A 27,419-nucleotide genomic window follows, 5' to 3' on the forward strand; every position below is an offset into this window, starting at 1 on the left:
ATCTCTAATCTTTTTACTTAGAGTACATCAAGAGAGAAATAGCTTTGAGAATAGAAACAGGAGATAAATATATCGGGTTTACTAAAACGACCTCCATTCCTCAGTCCCTCGCTATTGCAGACTTACATTTCGCTTTGTTTTTCTCAGTATATTTGATCTCTTGGAATTCTTTTGGTATATGCGTTCCACTTGCTGCATATTTTCAAGCGGAGGCGCGAGAGACGGGGCGTGTCGTTAGTTCGACGATTCAAGCACGTAACGATTGCTTGAGTTTCCTACAGCCTTCGTTAGGCCGTGGTTCTCGCAGATGGCGATGGGTTAATGAGGCGTACGCGACAAGGGTTGCTCGGCACTAAGCACATTTGCGGTGATTAAACGCACCTTCTGAGCGTAACGATATCATGGGAGGAATGCCTCGGGCTGAGCCTGGGCGGCCTCGTCTTGATCGGCGACGGAGTCGACAGCATCCTGCGATAATTGTGAACGTATCCCGATCTGGTGTCCCATTGGAGCAGCCTCTGGCCTCCTAAATCGCTGTTTGTGCGACGCACGTGATTATGCCGCGACGCGCGGCTCTGCAAATCCGCCTAGAACAGTCCAGGAATTCGACGTGAGACGTCGCGATTAATTGGCACGAGAGGACGAGTAATTCGCCGCAGCGGCGATGGAACGCGCCAGGCTAAACGATTTCTCTCGGCCTGCGCGGCGAACTTATATCGCGCGACGCCTGAGTGTTTCAGCCAAGTGAAAAATAACAAAGACCGTTTCGGAAAGCTCGGTACGTGTCACTTCGATGTAGGTGTATATAGCGGCGCGCCAGGTGCAGCAGACGTATTTTTATTTGTCCAAGCGACGCGCGCGCGGGTGACTGTTGTGGATCCTCCTCTAACGAAATTGCTTTCTGAATCCGGTCTCTGACTTAGCGGGATTTCGCGTGATTTTCGCACAGTTGCGTACAAACAAATATAGTCGGTTTATAAAGCAGCTTTTCCAGAATACGAGAACGTCGCTTGTGAGTGCTCGTTCGGATTAACGCTCGGCTGCGATACTTCACTTTTCGTTCTTCGTCGATGGCCGACATCGCTCCTCGCCGCCGACAGCGCGAATTTTCACGGAGCGATTGAATTAGCGATCGATTAGCGTCGTCACATCGCATGCGAGAACGAGCGATCCGATATAACCACGAACTCTAAACACAGCGGACTCTTCAAGTCACTTGCTGAATTGCGGACGATCGCGCAAACTGTCGCGTATCGTCTGTGACACACGAGGCGCCCGCTTCCTCCGCTCGTATCCTGGCGCTCGCGATATAAAAACGGCTATCGCGGAACGGAACAGCGAATCTCTGCGAGCGTGGTCAAATCGTACACAAAGGTGACTAATGCCGACTATCGTGCCAGAGGAAACAGTTACAATCACGTCCGATAGCCGTTGTTGATTATCGTGTTACTATTAGTGACTAATGTAAGTCATCGTCTGCGCCGCGCCGCGGAAGGAAACGGATCTCGGAGATAACACACGGGATCGGACTTACGATAAAAATGACTTATGATAAAAACTATTTCGCCTTTTTATGGAAACACTTGTCGATTATTCCGGTTCCAACGTTCTTAAAGTGAACAGCGAAACGAAGTCGCTCGCTCGAGAGAGATTCGCTTGAGTACCGAAGCAAACGTGATTGTTATCGGTCCATTTGCATTAATTAGTTTTATTAGCCTCACACACACACACACACACACACACACACATACACACCGACGGGGACGTTAATGTCGCTCAATATCATGAGCGATATTTTTAGCGCGCTGGGATATCGCGTGCCGTGAGGAGGAAGTGCGGTATCATTAGCAGAGTGGTGAAGCGGAAGGGTCGGAGCTTACCTTGAACTTGTCAATCAGTATCTGGTTGATGAGCTCGGACTGGGGTCGCGATTTATCGGCGACTCGCCTACGAAGAGCCGGAGGGCTGTCGGTGTCGTCGGGGATGTCGTCTGTATCATGAGACTCGGAGCTGTCGCCACCTCCCATCACTCCTCCGCCGCTGCCCCCAGTCAACGCTCCACCAGATACCATCTATTCATGGGAAACATCATTTAGGTGAGACGTTCGCAATACTTGCTTCCTTTTGTCGTATCTTGACTTTGTCTCCCTTTCCCTCCTCTCTCCTTCCTCTGTCTTCGTTGATACCAGGTCGAACAACGTGCACATTACAAAGACCTCGCGAAATCACCCAGGAGACGTCTAAAGAGCGCCTGAGAGATTAAGGCTGTTCTTAGTTCGCGCCTAAGACGTCTTTTCGTGTCTGGAGACAAATCTCCAATTTCTTCAGCCCTGAGACGTCTTCCGGAGACTTTGTGTGCCTTCGTGTCGTACAAAAATGTAAGGAATCGAGAGTTTCCCCTTACCTCGATCTGTATACCGCTGTCTCCGCTGTTGCATTTCGCATTTCGAGCAGCTTTGTTGCCTTTTTTCCTTTCCTTGCTAGTCCTCCAGACGAGTGGGCCGAACCTAAACATAATCAATCAAGTAACCATGCGGTCAAGCTTCCTCAAGGTAAATGTTGTTAGAGGAACGATACGGCTTCTGCCGCTTACGTCAAACGCGTAACTTAATTTGATCATTTACGCTTATACAATCGGATTGATTCAACCTTAGACTCGCTGCTCGAAAGAACTTTCTTTCTGCAGTGTGAAATACGGTTCTATGAAGAACGGAAATGTCGACACTCTAATTCGTCATTCAATCTACAGATAGAATTAAAATCGGGAAGAATCTGAGACTGCCCTGTACTAAAGGCACCAATACCTGGACACGTCTGATTTTGAACATTCTCATTGTTTTGACCTTTAAATACGAATATTTAAACTTTCAACATAGAATACATGTGTGTATTCAATGTATGTATACATATTCTCTATGTTGAATGTTTAAATATTCGTATTTAAAGATCAGAACGATAAGAATATCCAGAGTTGGGTGTCCAGAAATTGATACTTTCTTCCTAACGTATGATTCTCTCAGAGACAAGTTAAAAACTATAAAAAATGATGAACTACAAGAATGAAGAAATGACAAACGATTTTAATATTTACAAGCAGAGACTGCTCTCATCAGAAATAGTATAAACGCGATGTTCCGTGATTTCTTCGCGATAATAACCTGTATCAAGCGGTGCGCTCGAAGCACATGAATGAGAAAGCTTATCGACGCGTTAGGAACGATTCAGAGCGCTAAGGTATGCATCATCGGCCCTTGAATGAAAAATCACGTCCGGTCAAAGAGGGCAAGGGACGCGATACGAACCGGAATTTCTGGTCATTGCTAGGATCGTCCTTGTGGTGGTTGCTTTGCTCGGAGGTTACAGAGGGCGTTTCCCTCTCCTCCTCCTCGTCCAAGAGTCCCGAGCCGTCGTTATCCTCGGCAGGACACTCCTCGTTGCTCTCTTTGCTGCCCTTTTTGTGGAACCTCAGCGAGAAGCTCTTACGGAATTTCTGCAACACGCTCTCCTGTTGGCTCTGCGCGCCCGCGCGATGCGCGTTCTGGCTTCCGCCGGTGGTTACATTGGCGACATTCAGGACGGACGACGGTTCCTGCAGCCTGGAGTGACTGACCAGAGGAATCGTGGCCTCGGCTAAGGGATGCTCGGTGGTCACATGACCGGTCGTTCCTTCGTCCTCTTCATCGCCGGACCAGTGTCGACTGCAAACAGAATTAGTGTTCCAACCTTTATTCATCCCGCACGAAGAGGCATCTCGAGTGCGAAGAATCGACAGGATAGGATGAGATTCCGTATCTTTCCAAGCTGAACTCCCCTGTCAATTCTAAGAGCCGACTCTTCGATATTGAGCATTAGCCACGGGATTATTCAATATCATCCGATATCCGGCGATCCTATCTCTGTCGATTGACTTTAATCCTTTCTCTCGAGAGAGAGGGAGAAACATCGAGAATTAAAAAGGAATGAATCCCTAATTGGAGATTAGAGTACAGGACGTTCGGAGTTTGAGCGGACCCAAAATGGGCTTTACAAATTATGAGTTTGATCCGCTCTAACTTAGCAACGCTAACGTGCAAAGTTGAGAAGTAAATTTCCTCTCTATCTCACGTCCGCTGCATGCGGCTACACAGGAAAGCGTAGAGGGACTCATTCGTTTTCAAATCGACATCCGATTTCGAGGATTAAATGCTTTATCTCACAGAAACGAGCAGCGCCTCGGATCCATCGTGCTCAATTCGTTCGTTTATTTTTCCTTGGTGTTACGGCTGATCGGTCGGTCGCGCCTAAACCAGAAATCGCGAGACAATTCCTTCGCGAATCCCTCCTCTTGCGATTCTGTCGCGGACGAAAGAGACTCGCATAAAAATTCGCTTTTTGTTGTTTCTCACTGTCGGAAGCCGCGCGGAGACCGATAAACGGACGTCACGGACGTGCTCGGCTGAAAGTGCCGCGGGGCGTCTGCCGACGATTGCAGCTGACGAAGTGACTATCCGAAACTGAACAGCACCGACATTCCTCGCGAAAGAGGAAACCTAAACGCGAATATTTCGTAAGCGTTCCGCGGAAGAACGGACGCTTGCGTTGGTGTTTCGTGAATTACCAACGCGGCGATATTCCGCGACGCACTCGGCTACGGCGCGTTCTCGCGATCGCATCAACCGCATCGAGAGCACCTGAATTATTTCGTCCTCGCGCCAAATGTGCGTACATACACCCGGTAATACGATCGCATCCCATGGCGGAGGGGTTTCCGTGCAATTATCGCGGCTATGCGAACGCACTTGTTTGGATTACGTCGCGCGGAATATTTAATGACGTTAATCGGTCGCCTCGCCTCGTTTGTACGCCGCGGGGAGAATATTTTCGCTGCGTCGACCCTATCATTGTACAGGTGTTTTAATGATCGCCGGAGGCGCAGTTGCGCAGATCGCGTGCTGTTAACATCGTAGTAATATAAACGCGATACTGTTTTAATGAGTTAGCAAGTCGCTCTGCGAGGTCTCGACTTCAATTCGGACGACGTCGCGGGGGAGAATCCATGTGAAAAATTTCTCAACTAATCTACCGTGAATCTTCAGGTCACGAAGTTTTGAGGGAAGTGTTTACGTAGGCTGTCCCGCTGGACCCAGCGTGCGGAGTCCTCTTTTAAGCTTCTCCTCCTCGACCAACTTCTCTCTGACGAGAACGCTGAGGGAGGTGTCATAATTTATCGTGCCCTTCTGCTTTTTATCGTTACACATCTTTGTGGTTAAACATGAAATTGAGATTCTAGCAAAGCCCACCGGTAGTTAATCCACGGATATAAGTTGTATCTTCACTCTTTTGAGAAACTTTTGATCTGTCGCGTGAAGTCGTTCACTTTTAATTGTTGCACGGAAAATAAGATGCACCAGAAATATTTAGTGGTGAGCGGCATATGACTCATGCACTCTGATATATCAACTATATCAATGTAGTTTACTGAAGGACTTTAATTTAATTGCCGCTATATGTGTTTTGCTTTTTCAATAATATATGTATTTGACACAAGTAAAAACATGATAATGCCAACTAAATCGTATGTGCCAAATATTATTTACTTCAAAATACAATAATAATTTTTTCAGTGTTATGCGTGATCGGATTGCGGCAACCAAAAATTGATTAGCTGAGATGACATTTACTATAGATACACTCTGGTTGGAGCAACCAAATATCATTACTGTAACTCGGCCATTGCTCTGTGGTTGCAGCAACCACATAATTAGTTGTCCGTATTTTACTGTTGAATCTGGTTTGCATAATCAGGTTGATGTTTGAATCAACTGATTTTCTTTTTCCAAGTATATAATTCGAAATATATATTATTCGCTGTTTGAATATCTTCTCTAAAATGTATTTTACTCCAAGCCGAAGAATTCATAATAAAAAGAACATTTTCGTTGCTTCGATATCAGCGCGACGTGAGAAAACAATTCTGTAGTTGACGTTTCAAGTTTATGAACGAGCCTTTCAGCGACACAGGAATATATAACGTTCAAGCGAAGAAGCATTCGTATGTCACAATAGACGGACGTCTGAGTCAGTTTAATCGGAAGAAGACGATAGGGAATCACGCACCACATCATAAGGATATTTGTCACAGACGAGTGCCTTGTCTTTCCTCTCGTGCCAATCCTTTATCCTCTGTCTGCGAACGCTGTGATTACCCGTCCGCGAGATTGTTTCACTCACTCTCACTTTCTACGTGTCACTTTTACGTAGAAGCCCTGACATTCACCGCACGAAGTCACAGCTTGGTTCTTTGCAGAATTTTCACGCAATAGCCAATTTTCTGACACGCGCACGGGCAGACCAGCTCGTTCATGAGGTAAGACGCAAACGAAGGATGCGGAGGCGTTCGTTGACTCTGAATTAAATTCAATTAACACACGACTGTCACTCATCTTCTCGACCAGGTGTTCTCGCGTCGCGAACAATGTTCGAGATAATCGAAAATAAAGGCCGACTCTTTCGATTTTCGCCGATGCGCCGTGACGTGGTCAACTTCGGAGAAGAAAAAGAGAGAAAAAGAAAGAAAAGAAAAAAGAAAGAGAAAAAATGCAGTATCTGACAACCGGTCGATGCCGAAACAGGAAACGCAACGGCCGACGTACCATCGGCGACTGAGCTCTCTGGAGAGTGCACGAGCCCACGGCCGTGTGCGTGCGGGCGTATGCACGTGAACTCTTCTAGGAATGGATTTCGTGGGTCGCTTCGGGTCGTGTCAGGTCAGGTGTAAGGTGAGGGATGCGACGCATTTGCACCCTGCCGCCGTCTCGCTTCTCCTCTATCTCTTCTCTACCTCTTGTTCTTTTTCTTTGAGTCCTTCTTTACGACATCGTAAGCGGGGGTGGCGGCGACAGTCACAAAAGGCATCATTTATCGGAGTGGTAACAGGGGGAATTGTGTTCTCTCCTTAATCAGCGGGAGACCAGTCTGCATTCAACGCGCGGCGTTTGACGGCTGGTACTCACGAATTCTTAATCTCAGCGCGTTCCGCAAGAATCTTGAAAGGAAGTAGATTGATAATAGATTCCGACACCCGAGATCTCTCGACTTTAACATTACTGATGTTGACCGACCTAACGCTTCATTCACGAAATATTCCGTATTTTCGGCTTCGCCCGTTATTTGCCGATCGCGGGAAAAACAGCCCCTATTTTCAGGTTTCGCCTATTATTTACGGAATTTTTCCCTATTATCTCGAATTTTCAGCAGTCCCGGTTATTGTGATGTTGAGCTGAAAGCAAAATATTTAATAATAGAAGTGAAATGTAGAATATATAAATTGAAATGAGTACACAAAATATAATAAATAAAAATGATACAAACAGCCAAATGATAAAATCGCAAGAGATGGTATAAATTAACGCTGACACGATACTATCAAGTTGAATGCCGCGGTGGTGGCAGCTGATCGGCACTATGACACTGATAAAACGTCTCATTGGTTCACGTGCAGCATGTAACTAATTGCATGCGACTAATTATAGATTATAATTAGATGTACGGCCGATAGAAGAGCAATGAAATGAAGTAAAGAGAAGGGAAAAAATACACACGCGTCGGACGGGAGAGAAATATTTGCCGTGTCTTTGATTATTGAAATTTTAGTTAAGCTTTCGAACGACCGATGGAAACCAACATGTTAACTTTACCAAACGATGTTACAGTATTCGCTGCGAAGTCGGCAAAAGCTACCTATGGCTAGCGATAGTTGCACGCATGGAACACCCGCTACTAGGATGTTAAATTCAATCGATTTCTGTTATTTGCGAACTTGTACAAGAGACGAAAGTGACCACGGCATTTATATTGACTCGATCGTAAAATGCACCAGATATATAAAAAAAAAAAAATAAAAATAAAAAGATGAAAAGAAAAAAATTCAAACATTTATTTATTTATTTGGGTGAGTCTCCTCGCCGATCTTCTCTGTATATTTTGCCGCTTTTGTATCGCTTAATATTAAAACCGCGGAGAGATAAACCGCGATGCGTTCCGAGTACAACCCGGGCAATCCGTCAGGTAAACGTCGCAACGTCGGAGAGTAACGCGGAGTTAATCAATGCCAGTACGATGGCGGAAGATGACGTAGGTCGAGGAAGAGTTTTTTTAGGTTCCCCTTATCAAAGCAGCCGTCCCTTCCTCTTAGCGGTCAAGTGGAAGCGGCAACTTGTCGGAGGATGGCAGGAAGTAGCGAGATAAAAAGCAAGGTGGGACGTTTTCTATGGAGCTCGTAATTAGAACATCTGATGGTACTGGCCGCGCACGTGCGCGGGCGCGAGCATGCAGTGCACGTGTGTGTATGCGTGTATTGACGGGTTCGAAGTCAATGCACCCCAGGTAGGTCAGCCGAAATAACGTTCTTATTCGCGCCTCGATAGACGTACCTTTCCACGACACATAGGTACACACTGGACACCCGGCCGCACACGATGAGAGAGATCTCACGAGGCAGGTCGCGTTAAAAGCTCGGAAAGCACGGCATCCGGCGGATCAGAGGCGACCTTTGATGCGCGCAGCCGGTCTTTGTCGCCTATCAGCGGGACATTTTTGATCACTCTCCGTTGGTCAGCGACCTGTTCTTCGGGGTGGGTAGCTCTCTCCTCTGCTTCCGTGGACAGCCACAGTGGAGTCAAAGCCGCGACGGAGACGCGATCGCACGGACGACGGGTTGGAATGAAATTACGGGGCATCGTACGTTTCCGATTTACTCCGCGGGAGACGTTGCCCCATTGTGCTATCTCATAATCGTCTCGCTCTGTCATCTCGTCCGCGCGAAACTTCTCTCGCTACATTCGCCAAATTGCTCGATACACTTTTCGACTACGTCAGCCGCTTTCCTTTTGTGTTTTTCGGCGATCCGTATTAACTTCATCAAAGCAGTTTCGACGTTTTTGTCATGCGCAAGATAGATATCCAATAAAGCGCATCGTTTTATCGACAAGCAATATAAAGAAAAAGAAGAATGGTGTCATCGATTTTTCACCACACGTACGTCCCCTAAGTTTCATTATTTTCGCTTGTCAAATTACTTCGACGAGTTCCCGAGGCTCACGGACTCTTCAAATTCACGCGACACTCTGCGAAAATCGGACCGCGTAAATCAGCATCGCATCTGAACTTGTCTGAAGCCTGATGAATACTCGCGCGAAGTCGCGATCATATATTCAAAAGATTATTAATTTCGATACACTGAATTAATCAGTAAACCCACCGAGCAAAATTTCAATCACTCTGCCGATCGAGTCACACAGCCGTTGTATTGATCTCGCAATTTTGGTCGATCTGACTTTTATTTCGCTCGCGACATAAGCCAGATCGATCGAATAAATTGCCGCGGGATTGCCACGAAGAAAGAAGGAATCGAATTTGCACAGGAATCGAGTGTCTCGAGTGTCTAGTTTCCGTAGGGTATCAAGCGCATATCAGCAATTCTTAACGAGCGCAGTTGTCAAGTACTACAGCAACAACTTTGAAGAACTCTTCAGTATTTCAAGTAGGCCCTTTCTGTTATTTTATTCCCAGCACGAACCTCTTCGAGTTCTTACGTATAAGATCTGATTCGATCCACATACTTTCATTCGCGTGAATAAATTCGCAGCTCAGACGGAATTTTATTGTCGTCGCCACACACGCCCCGAATATATCGGCGCAGGAAGCTCGCCGTGCGAACCATACGGTCAGAGTCGGTCGGTCGGTTCTGCGCCGCCTGCGTTACCAATTTCGCAGTTGCACTTGCAGTTGCGACTGCGTACGACGTGCCAACACGAACGCAGCGGGCGAGTTTCATAAGTTAGCCGGTCGATGCACGTCGGGCGCTTATAGACGAGACGAGGTGGCCGGAGACACGAAACGGAGACAGATATCGGGAATAGTTGCGACGTGAGGTAGAGACGACTGAGAGGGATAGAAATTTTCACTGTCGGCTTCGTGACCACCCTTCGTGCTGTCCTTTTCGTGGGGGATCCTGGTTTTCCCGGGAGAGAATGCGCAAGCGGGTGGTACGGACGCCACCCACGCGGCAACTACGTTTGCCATCCGTGAATAATATAGGCTACGACGGCGCGCTTTTGATGTAGGTACATCCTCGATCGCGCCTCCAAGTGAACTGTAATTTTCTAGCCGCCAGAGAGAGAGAGAGAGAGAGAGAAAGAGAATGAAGGAAGCTCTTGGGATTATTACACACCAGGGACCCAAGAGTACGCTGGAACATTTTCATTAGCGTCCGGCTAATTGGGAAAATTGAACCAAATCTTTGCGCGATCGTAATGATAGCTACATCGAAAACTCTACATCTCACTCTTCATTTCTCAAACGTCGTTTGTTTGCGGACAATTTTAAATGAATTTTATTTAAAATTTTACTTAAGGCTCCTGGTCCATTATCGATATTTATAGACGTCAGAAGCAAGATACATTAAAATACAATGGTATGTTAACAAAATGACACCTGCAATAAAACAGGAGCCTCAAGATTTTTAACAATTAATAACAATTAGTTAATAATTTATTAATAATTTTTGAATGAATATCAATGTTGGCAGAATGATTCTAAAATTCCTCAAGTAAAAGTTAGGCCACTGCATGATGAATCCCGATTGGACCGGACCCTATCTGCCATTAATAGGGAAGAAGCGAATAAAAATGAGAAAGAAACTTCTAAGACTGAAATGACGAGACGCGCTGTAGCTTCTCTCACTCACTCACTCACTCACTCCTTCATACATTGCGGACAGTGTTCTAATTCTTATTATGAGGAACTCTAGGTGATCCGATTTACACGTACCTGTCATGATCCCTGTCCAAAAGAGCCGGAGTGCTCGATGCTTTGATGCGCCGTTGAGCCTTGCTGAGGCCGGGAATTCGCCTTCTCTCCCTTCCGGCGTGGCCACTCGTCCTGTGATCGTGCAAAGGCTGCAACAATACGTCAATTGTCCGATAATAGTCGGCGAAACGTCGGAGAAGCGTGACATTTGATAGAATAGTGACTATCCAAATACATAATTCCCGAATAACGCTTCTTAATAAGCACCCGCGTCGACGAGAGCCCGAGAAGAGGGTCACGCTTATTTTCAGCGCGCGGCGTGATATACATCACGCACACGCGCGAGCATACTCGGAAGCAAATTGTTGATGACAATCGATAACCCTCGCGAGAAAGTTTCGTTGCACGTATCTTTCCCACGATTCGACTAGGCACGCACGAACGCGCTTGATCATTCGTATCTTTGTGTCGGTATCGATATCGGGTGTGCTTTTCTCAGCCGGGTTACCCGATCCAATATTATATCGCGGAGCTTTGTGGGTCGCGAGGCAACCGGTTTGATTTAAAGTCGACGATTCGTCACATGCATCGTGCCGTGCCGCGCTTCCTCCGATCGCGACTGACGAGTCGCGAATAGCGCCCTGGATTTAAATCTCACCTGTAACTCTTCCATCGCGCGAGAAATGGTTATTTATGCGGTCACGAATATTAACGAGCACGACACGTGCGAAGGATTGCCGAACAGATGTGTGCAGCGAATAATTCCCGTCGAAAGCTGAGGACGAGGTCCTTTCTCGCGCGCGCGCGCGCGCCGAGGCTGAGATAATTTCTCCTGTTTATACGCCAAATACGCGCACGCGTGACAATTAATCATCGCTATCGAAACAGCCAGCGTTCCTACCTGCAACTTATCGATCTATTCTCGCGCGCGTTATCGGCCGGCGAGCGCGTCACTGCGAAGCGCGCGTCTTATCTGCGGTGATCGACGAAAGCGTTGATTTCGCGGTTTCTGTCCATCCTTTCGCGTGCGGCCCGCGCACAAGCGGGAAATGAAAGGGGTGCAAACGGTGTCGAGCCACAAAGGTTGATTGTATCTGCAGCTGCCTCGCCACCGTGCGCGCGACGTTCTACTAATTAAGATTCCCACGCAGAGAGAAAGCGATGCACGCCGCGCACCCTCAAATTTCAATCACTGATATCCTTCAAACGCGCCCTACATGTATGCATTACACGTATAATCACGCTTATTTAAACTGTGCTATGGAAATGCGGATGGAAAGCTTACCTTCCTGACTCAGACTGTCTCTCGTCTCGTCTCGAGACGAGTTTCGTTTGATATTAACTTACGACAAGAGAGAGATTTGGGAGATTTATTATTGTTTTATGTGGTCCTGGACATATCTTCACTAACATTTTCTAACAAGAGACAATTTATATTCGAAATTTGTCAAATATTCTGTACAGGCTGAAGAAGTTTACAGGTTCTCAGAACTTTCGGAGTGCACAGTCACATCGACAAGTTGAACTTTTACGGGAGTTACCTTGATCGATCTGTATGAGTGCTGCATGCTCCGAGCTGAGTACCATGCGCCCTTCAAAACCCGAAATCTTTCCCATGACACTCCCTGCAGTTCCTGACTAGGACTTCTCGTGCGAATGTTTCAAAAACGCATCGGAATTCGCGAAGCGCATCCAGGCTAAGACAGTCGTGGCCGACGCGTGCTCTCGCACGTACGACAAGTAGCTATTTCGCGTAGAATATTATTAAGACCGTAAATTGCAGTCGCTACAAGTCCTGGCGGCACGCACGTGGTGCTTTCTCGCTACGAAATGTCCGCTTCCGGTTGCGCCGACGCGCACACAAACGCGCGTCGGATAGCGTCAGTTCGACACGACACGCCGCGACGTTAACGAACCGACACGCACTGTCGTCACTGCGGATGATGCATGTAGGTCGTTGCCAGCCGGCCGCGATGCACCACGTAACGCGGTACACCGCAGTCGCGTGCAAGCGCCGTGCGGCACGATGCGTCTCCACGTGCAGGCCGCGTATACGGCCGTGGCCGAGACGTCACCGACATCATCGGCCATTACTCACGCGTCGCCGATCGATGATCGCTTCCGCGTCGCCGGCAATTACGGATCAGGACACCCCCGCGACATATCTCCTCCGCCCGCCGCCATGAGAGAGGAGAATACGCGCGTTGCATATTTAGAGATTACTTCACGCACGCGCGCGCACGGATGAAATATTGCAGCTGCACGCGGACGTCGGAAATGCCGGATTCTACGAGAAAATAGCCGTTCCCCCCAGGGGCAAAGGCGGCCGGCGGGGTGATGAATGAACCGACCGAGTCGCATTAGCGTAATATATATTGACCCTTCGCAGGGAAACGTCGAGATGTATCGCGTAATCGAGCATCGAAGGCGCCCGAGTTTTCATCTCCGTCGGAGATGCTGCTTCGAAGGAAGATTTCTTGAAGATTGCAAGGGCGAGACGCGATCGGCCGATGAAGGCTGAAGATGCGTGGGGAGGCCAAACTATGAAGCGCGATCTCATGATTTTGAGCGCGCTCCTGAGTTCTTCGATCATTTCACTGTGGAGTCATCACATGCATGGTGGAACATGCATGGTGGAATATTTGGGATTAAGACGAGCTGTTATCGACAGGTTCGCTCCTTGTTGCCGGCGCGCAATTCTCCCGGAAAATCGGCTTTAGCCGTTCTTCGCGCGCGTTCCCGCACACGGATAGAAGTCGACGAAATTAGACGGACGGTCGCGCTGCAACAGCTTACATATGTACGTTGCCGTGATACTGGAGGCCAAAAGATTAGCGACGCGTCGCTTGAGGTCGGCTTAATTAAACCCGGCGAATGTCTCACGCGACTAACTCGACTGTCCTGCGCGATTAAGTTCGCGGCTTTATGCCGCTGCGAGCTTAAACCGAACAGCGCGAATGTCGTAGACGGAGTCGTCGTCTCGCGTCGCAATTTACTGGTACACGTTTACGGCTGCTAATTGCGCTCACATTCGGAACAAAAGGCGCGTCGATACTCCCTCCTAGGAGTTAATCGCGCGATTTTCATCTGTCTCACTGCAAGGAGGAGAATGAAAAAATTCTCGCCGATTATTAACCGAGGCGTTATATTGTTCACACGGCAAACTTTTCGCAAATTAATGAGATTAATATCAAGTTGAGACGAGTTTCCTTTGTTATTTAGCCTTGATTGGTCCCTCAAAAACGAGGATTCAGGTACCGTTGCGCAGAAGTAATGCTCTTCGCGCATGGAATTGATATTAAATAAATAATTACATTGAAATAATTGAAGCCTTGGACGCATAATTTAAAATTCTCTCGATATGCCCGAGAGATAAGTACGCGTGATACGTAATATCCTCATTTAGCGAACGAGTGACATTACCTAATAGTGCCCGTTATATTTACCGTCGCGTCCAGCACGGGTCTACCGACAACAATATATTATCATGGCCGATCCGACGTAGATAGCACGCGGGGCCATTGTTACCCGACGATGAAAAAAAAAATATCGCTCTTCCGGAAGGAGGTGGGGGATTAAAGTACTTACGGAAACGGGAGCTGTGTGAGGTGTGGCCGCTTCCTGCGCGCGATGGGGCCTGCTGGGACTGGGGCTAGATCGCTGGGAATCCTGCCCGCGCTGCCAGGATCCTGACTTATTGTTGCTGCAACAGAAGATCCAGAGCGCCCATTTATTTTCATTGTTATAGAGAAAACAAGCACAAACGACGCCTTGTTTATAAAAAAAAGAAGAAATACGTATACGGAGTGTTTAAAGAAAACAGGCCAACACTTACAGGGCAGATAGTACTCATTATACTGAGTTAAAGATGTTTAGTAAACACAGATCAAGAAATAAACCTTTTTAAATGTTTTATAAATATTTTTAACGCAAGTTATTTGCGTGCTTTCATTGATTACCTACGGTGAATGAACGAATATCTCTTATCATGTTATTATTGTTATGCTCATAAAAGGTGTTTATATATCTCTTTTCACAAATTTTTTGTCTTCTTCGAATCGATCCTATTTCTATACAGTAATATTACGTACAGCATAGCCATTTGTCTTTATGATCAATAATCGTAGTGTTCAAGAGACGTGCCGTAGCAAGAATCCTCTCAATTATATAAGCTTATTATTCTAATTGTGAAATGATAGACAAGTATTTCATGGTCTTGTCAATGGAAATACTCTGTACGACGTCTCTACGCAAAAAAATGTCCAAATCGGAAAATTTTGTAATATGAAGATGTCAAGCATGTAGAAATAGATGCAGAACATGTAGAATACCTTTTGTAAACGTCAAAATAATAATATGGCTCGTTCGTTCATTTATTGCACGTGATCGATGGAAGCGCACGAATAATTTGTGTTATCAAAACGGAAAAACACTTGCAACTTTAAAAGGGTTGATTTCTCGACCTATGTTTACAAAACATTTTTCACTCAATATAATGAATACTCTCTTTCTCCAAGTTTTGAATCCTTTTCTTGAACACAAATTTTGCCGAGTCATATGTATTAAAAACTCAGTGGCGAGGGATGAAATTCAAAGAATACTTCTCCGGTTGTTGCAATCTGTCGGATTTGCAGCAATCCTGACACGAAGCTCGTAAGAAAGGCTGCGGTTGGAATACCGCATACGGCCGACTTCTTATTGCTAACTAGTCGGGCGTCGCGATACCGAGTGATTCAAAGACTTATTCATTCGCACGCGAGCTGCTTACGTTCGCCGCGGCGGCATGAGTTCATGAGGAACGCGCGAGAGTGTCGTTATCTCAATTAACCGAAACACAGATCTATCTATCTATCGGTATCGAATTACAGCACGTCAGACAGGCGCGATGCGCCATGCGGGTGATTAATCAATAATCGCGACGCGGCGCATCGCACGAGTCTTAATTAATAGGTCTGGGAGCAGAAGGTAGTGCGCGGAGCAGATGCATAACACACGTCTCGGGGTTGCATTTCGTTATCTTAGTAGGTCGCGCGCTTAGTGGACTCGACTTGCGCAATAAAATCGCGCCGAATTAATTCGCGCAGTCGGTTTAATAACGCGGAAAAACGATTCTTCGCCGAGGTGCGGATGCATATGCATGCTGCGTGAATTTCTGCGGCGGAGCCTCGGCGATATTTTTTTCACCGAAGTCATAACGGGCACTGTGCAACGTCGTTGGAGTCCTGGTCTTATCGGCCGTGATATACACAGTGTCCCGTAACCGCTGATTGTTCTCTTGATTGCGCCAGAATGGCAGGCGCCTGGACTCCTGCATTTCCGTAATGTTTTGGGAAACATGTGCGCGCAAACGTTATCTTTTTTCCCTGCAAAACTGTGAATTTCGCGTCCCACCGTTCGCCACAGAGCGACATCGTTTTATGGCATACCGATGACATGTAATTCGCGAGGAAGGTGTATAGCGTATGGCGGCGTGATAAAACGGAAGTAGTATAATCGGTGGATTTATCGTCGAGACGGGGATTTGTGCGATTTGGACGGCACTGATGGCGGCTTTCGCGCGACAGAATGAGAAAAACACTCGCGTGGGCGATGATGATTTTCGTAATAAATTACAGCGGACCCCTCCCCACCTCTCCCCCGCGCGGCTTATCGTCCTGACGCGATAATGGGCGCGATGTTGTAAGTTATGGTGCCAAGGGTCATCAGGTACGATTTGTACGTTCGTTTCGTCGATAACCCTCTCACAAAGACGGCGATTAATCGTGCCGATTGTCGAGCCGCGAGAGACAATAATCTAGGGTTACGTATCGCACAGTCCACTAACGTGTGGAGCTCGACTTTCTATTCGAACGCGGCGGTGCGTATGTAAAGTGCGCGCGGGAACGCGATCTCTAATATCTCCTAGCGATACTCATTCGTACGTGCGGATGTCACCGAGCTCGTTTCTTCCGCTCGATTTGAGCCTGCAAATTGATCGCGGACTCTTGCGGTTGAAACTACAACACAGCACTCCAGAGAAGTTACGATTGCGTTATGTTCAATTTAGAAAGTTACTCTTTTTGCCTTATTATGAAATTGCTTGTCAAGGAGTGTTAATTTCAAGCATCGTTTCAAGCTCGCACTTAAACGAATAGCAAGTACGATATTTGTATTTTCCCATATTGTATTTTCTCTGATATTAATAGTCACTACTCCAAACTTATCTGAAGTACGACAAATTAACGTATTAACAGTCGTTGCTTGAAACTTATCTTACGTGAGATACTCCGATTCAGAGTTAGATTTGGGTTTTTTACATGAGTTATATAATATATGCGACATTACATTTCTAGTCGCATTAAGGCGAAAATTCATATTTAACTCTGGCTGCGTCCCGAAATTCACTGCCAGTACTGAAATTCTATAATATACATAAACTATAGATTTTCAGTACTGGCAGTGCATTTCGGAATGCAGCCTCTAAATTCAGATGCTCGAGTATCTTATTCGAGACAAGTTTCAAGTAACAACTATAATATTAATAGGGAATTTCCTCAGATCTCTGAATACAGAATTAGATGAAAGTTTGTTTTCAGTTGAGTCGCGATAACAGATATAAATGCCATATGTGCCATCATTCAACTGAAAAATTTGTGTCTAACTCTGAATAAAAATGAATATCTCACATGATATAAGTTTTAAGTGATAACCTGAAATACAGCTATTAGGCGCGTATGAACAATTGTCGTCTGAAATCCTCTCATGTGAGATACTCAAATTTTTTTCGAAGTTGGATCCAAATTCTTTGGTTAAATTACGATATGTGTGCTTGATGTCTGTAATCGGGATTCAACTGAAGTACTGTCATCTGACTCTGAATGCAAATATGAGTATCTCATTTGCGAAGTGAGCCGAATTTTGAAATAACTAGTGAGACTAATCTGAGACCCATATCACTAGTTATTACTTTGAAACTCGTCGTAAATGAGATCAATAGTAAATATCAATCAATAGTCGTTATTTGAAATTTGTCTCAAGTGAGATATTTAGATTTCAATATAAAGATAAATGTAAGTTTTTAGAAATGAATCGCGATTACAAATGTAATGTCGCACATATTATATATAACTCAAGTAAAAACACTAAAATCTAACTCTAAATTCAGATCTCAGTATCTGACGTGAGACAAGTTTCAAATGACGACTATTAATACGGGCCTAAGAGACGACTAAGAAAAGAGACCGTTCCACAGGAGACTCGTGCATTGCGTCAGGTTGAAAAGAGGTGAGCTCTCAGGCGGAGGCTGCTGACTCGCTTACCCACGTTCGTTGAAGACGTCGGAATTCGAAATCGGCCGATCTCGCATTCTCACGGCGGCGCTTCATTATTCGCGCATAAATATACCCCGTAAAGTCGTATTAGAAATCCGCGACAGGTATGACGTACCGATCGTCAAACGGTGAAAGGCGATAATAAACGCCGCGCGCGCGGCGAGCGAGTGCACTTCGCTCGAGCCGTTTCGTTGTCGAAGGGAAGAAAAGAAGAAATGCCAGTAGAGAGGAAGTCCTCTCCTCCTTGCACCGACGACGACGAAGCTGACATAGCTGCCACGAAGCGACTCTGTACCGATTTGAAGACAGGTCACGCGCCGGCACCTAAGTTCATCGATTTATTCCACTTTCTACGTGTCGACCGAACGGAACTAACGCGGAGTCGTCTTCTCTCGCGGCGGGATGGGAGCGGCCGACTGTCCAAAGAACGAACGAGATTTACTTAACCCCATCGCAAGAAAGAGGATGAGCGACGTGCGGCTCTCGTCCTTTTACGGAAGATCGGTTCCTGATGTTGACTCGGCTCTCCTCCGCGTTAACCTTCTCCATTCTCAACCGGCTGCTGGCAAGAAGGCGAAGCACGAGCGCGACCTGAGTCCTCGTTCGCAAGAGCTTTCTTTAACCTTTAGTTGAGAGCCCACGTTTGTAACGTAAGCCTGAGTAACGTTAAATCGATCCGATTAGGTAGATTTTACTCGCGACTCGTTCTCATTCGCCGGATATTAATAGATCCGTTCCCGAGTGCGAAAACTGCGGACAATCGATCGAGATGCGGAGAGAATCAGAATACGTGCGCGCCGGCTTTCATTGGGATTCGTCGAAAAGCTGCGCTTTGATTCGCTCGATAAACGCCGTGCTTTTCCTTCTACGAACACGGATGCGCACCTATCCGCGGAAAAATATCCACGTTTGCATCGACAGGTTTCGACGTAACGCGCGCACGAGATGGCTGCTATTATGAAATATACCGCGTTAGAGTTTGATGGATGATTACAAAAACTGTCTCGCGTTCGACGGCGCGGCGGATCTAATATTTACCGTCCGTTCTGTGGAAACTACGTCACCTGCCGCACGAACGAGGGATATTGGCACATGGTGCCTCGTATACATAAGCGAATACCTGCCGCGGCGCGGTACGTGCTCGCGACCAGGTGCACCGGATCCCTTCCGCGCACGGAAATGCGTCATTTTCGCGTGGAAAGCGCAAACAGCGCGGGTGATGTCTCCAAGGCTAAGGATATTTACAATGTCTGAGTCGAGACTGCACGCGAGGAGGTGCACTACTTCTCTTCTTAACCGCCGAGCGAGAAGGATCTCTCGAGAGAGGAACGAGAATACAACGTCCTGAGATGACTTTTAACGTAGCTGACCGCGTATTTAGAGCTCTAAATGCGCCAGTCTGCAGCTGGAATAACATTGTTCGTAACCTTCCATGCGAAACATCGGCAGAGCTTAGCATTAAACAGCTGTATTTAACGCTAAATATTCGTTTCTCGAATGGAACACAACCCTCAAGGAAAAATTCTGGTTTGGACAGCCGAAAAATAGGAGGTTTTTATCCATTTTTTTTCGAAAAAATCAATAAAGATATCGATACAGGGTTTTGACTACGTACCATTTACCATTTTAAATATGAAAGAATTATTTTAATAATATTACAATTCCATTCAGGTTTTTTATGTTAAACACAGTGTCACCGAGCGCTTCTGACTGGTGGACAACATTACAGCTCGTTTAATAATCTGAAATAAATGGGACCAGAAAATGTAAACAGTGCATATTAGATCTGCCGCAGGATAAACCTCTGCTACATGCAGAAAATGGAAATTTAACTTTAATTTAACTTTTTAAATTTAATTTAAATTTAACAAAATGGCACTTCGAACTGATAAGTAATTCTTCTTTATTCTTCCTTTTTTATTTAGTGTTCCAGAGAAAAATACTAATTCTGAAAATTTGCCAAAGAATTCATCCTCCATTTGAACATTCTTACCATTTGAATTCATCCTCCGGAAAATTCAATACAGTTTTAAAATTTTCCGATCCTATTTATTTCAGAGTATTGCACAAGCTATAATACTGTTCACCAGTTAGAAGCGTCCGGCGATACTGCGCTTAGTACGAAAAACCTGGGCGATGAAATTTCAATGCTTTTTTAAATAAAAATCATACTTTTATACTCAAAACAACGAAAAATAATATGGTCGAAAGTCTACATTGATATCTTTACTCATTTCTTCAAAAGAAATTCGTAAAAATCCTATTTTTCGGCTATATAAACCAGAACCTACCCTTAGTGAATCGATTTGCATGCGACATTTCTGGCGTCGCGTTTCGCCTTCCAGTTCTTTGTCCACCTCGTACTTCAATTCTAATACTTTGTAATTATTATCTGAAGTGTGTGATTTGATTATCATCTTGCCCTTTGATTGTTCTTGCTCAGAGAGAACAGGAATGAATTTCTTCCCCTGCACTGCAGTAAAGAGTCCTTCAAAGTACGCTGCGGCGATTTCTGTCTACTCGCGTGTCAACCCAGTCGCCCGACGAAATTGGACTCTTTCTCTCGCGTGTTACGACGTTAAATATACGGGGCGCGTTAACTTCACGTCGCGCCCGCGGAGAAAGAGGCAGATTTAATTCCCTCGAAGCGCGCTTCTATCGTACTTAATATGGAAGCGCGGACTCGCCGTTTCGCCCCGGGCGCCGAAATACCTCTCGGTCGGACCCTAGTACGTGGGTGTGTTCGCTGGTGGGCAATAACCGGTCGTAAAATCTTACCGGTTTCACAACGCAGCCAGCTCCTCGCATCCAGCTGCGTATATGAATGTACCTGCAACTTTTTTCTCCTCTCGGTCGGTGCGCTCGCTCGAGAGAGGCGCGCGCGGCCGCGCGCGATGCGCCGCCGCTTCGCCCGCAGCGCGCGCATTCACGGATGAATGCACGATTTTTCCCTTTCAACGGGCACACCCTTGCGCATTAGGCTGTTGTAAGATCCGCCTGTGCATCCTCCGAATGATCATTTTATCGCGCAACGATCGATAACGATCGCACCGCGCCCAATCGGATCCGCGATAACTGGCGTGGCGAGTATCACTGCACGCTTTGTAGCCGAGTACCTTTTCGGGGGTAGGATCGTTTTCAACCTTAAATGCGATTAATTGATAATCCGAGATATTTAAGCCGCCTGCGAGGCACCTGCCTCGCGATTTTTCCGGACCTCCCGCGTCTTCCGTGAGGAAGTTGGCGCGGAGGAGTAGTTCGCGATAAAAAGAAAATGAAAAGAGGCACCCTGGTTAACGTGAAAGCGTGTAGAATCGGATGAATTTAAGTCGCATGTTACATGCAAACTGCGGAAATCGTGCGCGTCCCAGCGAGACTCCAAGTTAAATTAGCACGACACCAAATTTAGCGACTGTGCGCGCACGCAAGATACGTATGATTTACCTGGCAACTTCTCACTCTTCGTATCTCTGTTTGAGGAATTACTTAGTGGCCGGGGGATGCGCGCGAGAGCTGTGAGAGAGCCGCGGATAAATTCGTAGTTATCGCACGCAGCAGTAAAGACCGCTTGCATTACGCGGTCAGATTACCGAATCGCGCACCAAGCCGCTCGAAATGCCGGTTTTCTCCTTTTCTCGCACTTTCAAGGATTCCATTTTCGCAACTCACGCGAACGTTAAAACGGGATTGCGGCATTTATCGATTCGCTGTTAAACAGCATGCACGCCCGTACGTCACGGCGACTGTTCGCTGACGTCGATGGGCCGCTCTTTCGGGACAAGCGCGATTTATGCGTTAGCACGCGTAACGAATCGCCCGGATGCTGGTGGCTCCTTTGGCCGACTATCGCCAGTTTCGCGCTCGCTTATCGCGCGCATTGTCGCCAAGGCTAATCCGGCACAATATCAGGGTAATAGCGTAGAATCTGCAAAATGCAATTTAACTCGCCAAAAAGGATCGTCACAATTCAGGTTACTCTGCTTAAGTTTTAAGCGACGAATGCTGTTCCGCGCGGCACAAGTGAATACAAGGGACGCTCGATACACATGAAACCCTGTAGGATTACGTAACTGCTTACTGCAGTACTTCGTAACGTCTCGTTACTTTATAAGCAACTACTCAAGTGAGAGAGGCAGAGAAAGGGGAGAGAAGTGACGCGATGGCGCATATAATATCGCGAATAGAATATTTATTTTTCGCCGAGTTTTCTTCCTGTTCCTCTCTTCTTCCCTTCTTCCCTCCGCCGTAAATTCTCAACAGGTCCGATCGCGGTGGTCGTAAATCGGGCACGGTGTTTCCCCGAGTTAACCCGACGAACATGCGTCGATAAAAGATTTTGTGGACCATAAAAAATCGATTCCGGGGTCGCTTTGTCCGTTAAACGTATTTCGCGTATTCACGCGCTGACCGTCGGTCTCAAAAAGAGAGAGAGAAAGGGAGGGATTTTCCGGTTTCTCCATTTTCGTGCTCACTGGGCTTAAGCGAAAATACACAGCCCTACGGCGCGCGACAAGCGTCGCTATACGCATTTATATTCGAGATAAAACAGACAAACACGTCATGACTATGAATTAAAGCGGATACTTGCCGGACCGAACGTGCGATGACTACTTTCTCGCCATTCGTTTTGATGTTCCTCTCCTATCACACGCTAATCTCACAATAATGTTTCCATTTAGCGTTTAATAATATATGCGCACAGAAATATACGGCGCAAGAAACTCAAGAATTACCTAATAACCTGTTATGCTCTCCTCGACACACTTAAGTAGCCTCTCTCCATATATTTTTCCGCGATCGCGTACGAGCGAGAGAATATGTCCATCGTTATTTCTTCGACTCCTCGATGTCATCCTGCGACTTTTCGATTTTTCCGAACAATCGCGAGGCTGATTAATAATGCAAGCACAGCCGATGGCTCACCGTAAAACACGCGACCCGAGAATCACCTGAGAGACGCAGAGACCGCCCGAAGGGATAAAACCACCATGGTCGGTGGTGGTCGGTAGATATAAAGCGGAACATTCGCGACTCTATATATACATATAGCTATTGATATACGATTCCGCCTTTTGTCGACGGACTCTTCTTTATCTTCGTTGTCCTCTCTTATTCTTTATCTGGTGCGCCGCTCCCAGCGTCACCGTCGTGATAAATCATAACTTTAAAGTGATGCACACCGAGCACCTCGGATCTCGAGGCGACACGCAAAGTGCAGCACAAAGTGCGTACAAAAGGGATTAAATTTGCATGCCTGTAACTTTGTTGCTGCAACAAAAATAAGATAATGGCGTAATTTGTAGCAGCTTATAAATAATTATGGAGGATTACCGATTAGACGGGAAACAAGCGCGCTTTGATAGAAGAGTCTTGGTCGCCGATTCGAATTGATTGAGAGGTCTTGTTGCACCTGTCGATCGCGTCAGCTCAATATTTAACTGGAGATAATCTCGATTTAACATCTAGCCGTTTGCGCAAATGTGTCAACGCTCTGGCTGCAGGTATACCTTATATACCGTTAAGAGAATGCTGATGACAAATTTGAAAAATGCCGGTTACGTCACTGACACGGTCATATTATCCTCCTCGTATTTCTTGTACATACAGATCTCATATGTGCTGCTTTGTTGTTTTATCATGCCAGCGGAAAACATGAAACTATACGCGTATCTAGAAATCTTTCTGCAAACTTTTCGTATACTTTTGAGCTTCTACATTCAGTTGTAAAGACACAGAAGTGTTTCTTGGAATTTTCGTCAGCGGAGCAAACACATACACACATATACGCGCGATATGTGCAAACTGCTTTTATATCGAGTAAATATTTACGCTCGCTGAGGTAGCTCGAAATGTCAATTTTCCAATTCCTTGTCGTTTTCGTCCGATATTGAGATGTTTCGTCAGATGCTCCAGTTCATTATTGCACGTACTTTCAGTGTATAAAAAGCATTTTGTAATTCTGTAAACTCAATACACGAAATTCAATTTGTAATTCTGTACAGTAAACTCTGCAGAGAAAAGTCAGTGTTTCGTCGGTAAAATTTTCAGACATGTGTGTGGCTTGGCCCTTCGAAAGCGCCAATGCGATATTGAGTTCGGAAGAACTGCGGGAAGATGGGACGATGAAATTTTGGAAGCCGTCCTCGGGTCTTCTCGAATCGCGAGACACAGCCGCGCTCACTCGCGTATTACGCAGTCTACGGGACAAACGCAACGTTCCACCCGCGGAGATTTACGCGGCTTTTGATTTATGCGCCACGAGGAAAGTATCGACCGCGTGAATCGAGAATCGCACGGGGACGAGGTGGATCCCGGGCGCTTTCAGCGGCGCGCGTTTCCTCGCGGACGCAGCCGCGGATAATGTATTCCGGCCGTAGATGCATGTCCCGTGAATGCGTCTCGCGTGAAAGCCGATACCCCCCCGCGCGATGCGTGACTCTACTCTCTACACGGCTATTGAATTTCAATTTGCGATATCGCTGTCTAATTAATACGATCCTCCCGTATATGTACGCGCGCGTCTGTACCTCCCGCTTCGTCCTTTCGAGCTCGTGGTAATCTATTAACCCGTTCCCACGGAACCGTCGACGTCGTCGTCGTCGTCATTTGGCACAGTCCACGAATACATACTTGTGCACGTGACACGCATTCGTTTTACATCGCGTATTCTTCTGCGGGATGCTCAGTAAAAGATTCGAATGAAACAATTAGCGAGCGATAGATCGGAGCTTAAAAGTCGCCGCGTGTTTTTGCCACGTACACGCAGGAAAATATATACCGCGTTTTTATACACGCAGGAAAATACATACCGCGTTCAAGCAAATGATACTTCTTTCAGGCATTCCAGTAGTTTATATATCGGCGCAAATCTATCATAAACATATTATCAGCTACAAATTTGTTCGAAAGATATTCTGGATCCTAGCAGATCTGGTATTTCGGTGAAGAATATTAAATTGATTAAAATGTATATAAAAAATCATTCGTTTTCATTAAATATAATAATATTCTTCATAAGTTTCAAATTCCAATCGTTTAAAAGACATTCTGGATAAGCTTCAAATTATTAATCATAATTATTCAAGAGATACTCTGGATCCTAGCAAGTTTAACATTTCAACATTTCAGTAAGTTCACATTTAACATTTCTGGACTATTAAACTAAAATTAAAACAAGAATTTAAAATAAGAAGATTTGCTTATTACATAAAGTCGAGCCAACTTTTTCTTCGATGAGGTTTTATAATATTCCTCTAAGAGGATAAATTCCTTCTCGCAGTACATGATAATGAGCTTTTCTCAAATTTCTGAGGAGTATATTTTAAGGCTATTATCAAGGAAATATTTTTTGTCGGAAATAACCATTACTTAAAAGACAGCGAGTAAGCGGAGTGATCATTTCTCCTAGCAATAAAAAAATAATATCTTTCTCTGTGTGAAGAATTTCGAGACACCGGGTATATAAAAAAACAATTTGTTATATTTTAATCAATGATACGCGCACGTTCGTTGTGTCGACAATTTGTCATAGAATTACATATTGTTTTCTCTGTTTAATTTGCCTCGTGAGAACGATTTTCACGACGAACTCTCTCATACGTGAACCAGTAGACCGATCCGCGATGAAGACGAGAGAATCTTTAAAATTGCAGCCTGCTTGTTCCGATCTTCCCGGCTGAGGAGAAAATCAAGCTACAGAAATCGTTGCGAGTCTACACGTTAGCCGGTGAGTTTCGAACACTCGTAGAAATCTAGGTAGTTAATCTTCTCTCTTCGTCTCTTCGAATGCTTCAGCCGTCCAGATTGGACGTCGCTGAGCGATTCGCGAGTTGACTTACGCGCAAACCGATCGCAAGCTAATTCTTATGTCAGAACAAGGCGAGTTTCGATTAAGTCGGCTTCGGAAAATCGGAGAAGCTTACCGGACTGTGGATATCCATCGGGCGTACTCCCTCACGTGTCCAGGATCCCAGGGACCTAACTTTCGCGGTTTCCTCAAACTTTGTAATGGTTTTACCGAATGAAATCTCCGCGCTAAGCGGATTAACAGCACGGATCGCAGGCCGGATCATGCTCGTCGGAAGTTGGTTGTACGGTATCCTCTCCGGTGAAATAAGCGTCGGGGAATGTTATTCGTAAAAGTAAGGAGTGTAACGGTTTCCAAAAGAAAACTGTATCCCGGAGATACCTACAGGTACTATACGATCGGATTCTTGGAGCAAAAAAGTGAGAGAGAGAAAGAGAGAGAGAGCTGCGATAAATTTTGCTCTTCGGTACTTTCTAAACTCGAGTAACGAATATATCGTTACGAAAATCTCGGAATAGATCTCGTTGCTACTGTGTGTTATCCACGAGAGACGCACGTATCGCGAGCAGATATATCGAAAAAATAAACGTAGTGTAAAGAACAGATCGTTTACATAACGTGACCCGCGCTCCTCGACCAGATCGGGTCCGAGCGTTTATTGTTCGTATATTTTCCCGAAATCGATAGCGGGCGGCTCTCGCGGGAAATAGCGGAAGAAAATTCGGGTCATGCGCGATCCTGCGAAATACATACACGTTGGCTTAAGTGTGGCAAAACTGGATCTCCACAAAAGCGATATGTCATCCGTGTGACAGAGTTGCTCGCGACAGAGAGTAGTACGTATTTCAAAACGCACAACGAGACGACGTGCGCAATTATGCGAGCGCAACGGCCCAGCCGTGGCGCAGCCGCGCAATAAAATTTCAAAGTATCGCGATGGGGTCAGGGACTCCCACTTTGAGAGAATTCCGGCTTTCCTTGTCCATTTGTTTGCGCCTGAATATTCAAAGATGTCCTCGTGAAAGCGTACTTGCAGGAGCGCGTCGTGCCTCAAGTTTCGCATTTTATTTTCCGAGCATCTGACGTAACGTAAAACTTTCTTAAACTCCATCGTGGCGGAGAGCGTCTACGGACGCACGTGTTCCTTTTTCGGGACGCTTTTCCCTACAAGGTCTTCATGTGCCCGTTCGAGCATCGAACTGGAAGTTATTATGTAAGAACGACTCTTGATTCTCGGGTATTAAATAAGAAATTTGCATAACCGAGAAGAGAGAAAGAGAGACAGAGAGAGACTAACGCTTCGTCGATGGCTGTAACCGCGGGCGGGTTGCCGAGCGGGGTTCATTGTCATGTGAATGAGGAGCGGAGACAACGAAGAGCTAAAGAGGAGGAAGGTGGAAAAGCGAAGGCTGCAGGAATAATAAAACGGACGACGGAAAGGGAAAGAAGAGAGGAGTGAATGACCGAGCGAATTCCAGTGTCGCCGCACGGAATGGCGATGTGTGGAGCAAGGT

At 46.0% G+C, this 27,419-nt stretch overlaps 1 protein-coding gene across 11 annotated transcripts in view; it reads right to left on the minus strand.

The window, feature by feature from the left end:
* The window catches only part of LOC116849352, a 156,287-nt gene that overhangs the window by 9,382 nt on the left and 119,486 nt on the right, over positions 1 to 27,419 (minus strand). For all 11 annotated transcript variants that reach the window (XM_032826427.1, XM_032826426.1, XM_032826417.1 and 8 more), the window contains 6 exons: positions 14,377 to 14,491; positions 10,810 to 10,937; positions 3,303 to 3,698; positions 2,405 to 2,507; positions 1,881 to 2,072; positions 382 to 587 (listed from right to left, as the gene is read on the minus strand). In XM_032826427.1, the coding sequence (XP_032682318.1) occupies positions 382 to 587; positions 1,881 to 2,072; positions 2,405 to 2,507; positions 3,303 to 3,698; positions 10,810 to 10,937; positions 14,377 to 14,491 (1,140 nt within the window). The remainder of the gene's footprint in view (positions 1 to 381; positions 588 to 1,880; positions 2,073 to 2,404; positions 2,508 to 3,302; positions 3,699 to 10,809; positions 10,938 to 14,376; positions 14,492 to 27,419) is intronic.

The sequence above is a fragment of the Odontomachus brunneus genome, unplaced genomic scaffold, assembly GCF_010583005.1.
Source record: "Odontomachus brunneus isolate Ranch 3 - 2012 unplaced genomic scaffold, Obru_v1 Obru_scaffold_113, whole genome shotgun sequence".
Taxonomy (NCBI): Eukaryota; Metazoa; Arthropoda; class Insecta; order Hymenoptera; family Formicidae; genus Odontomachus; species Odontomachus brunneus.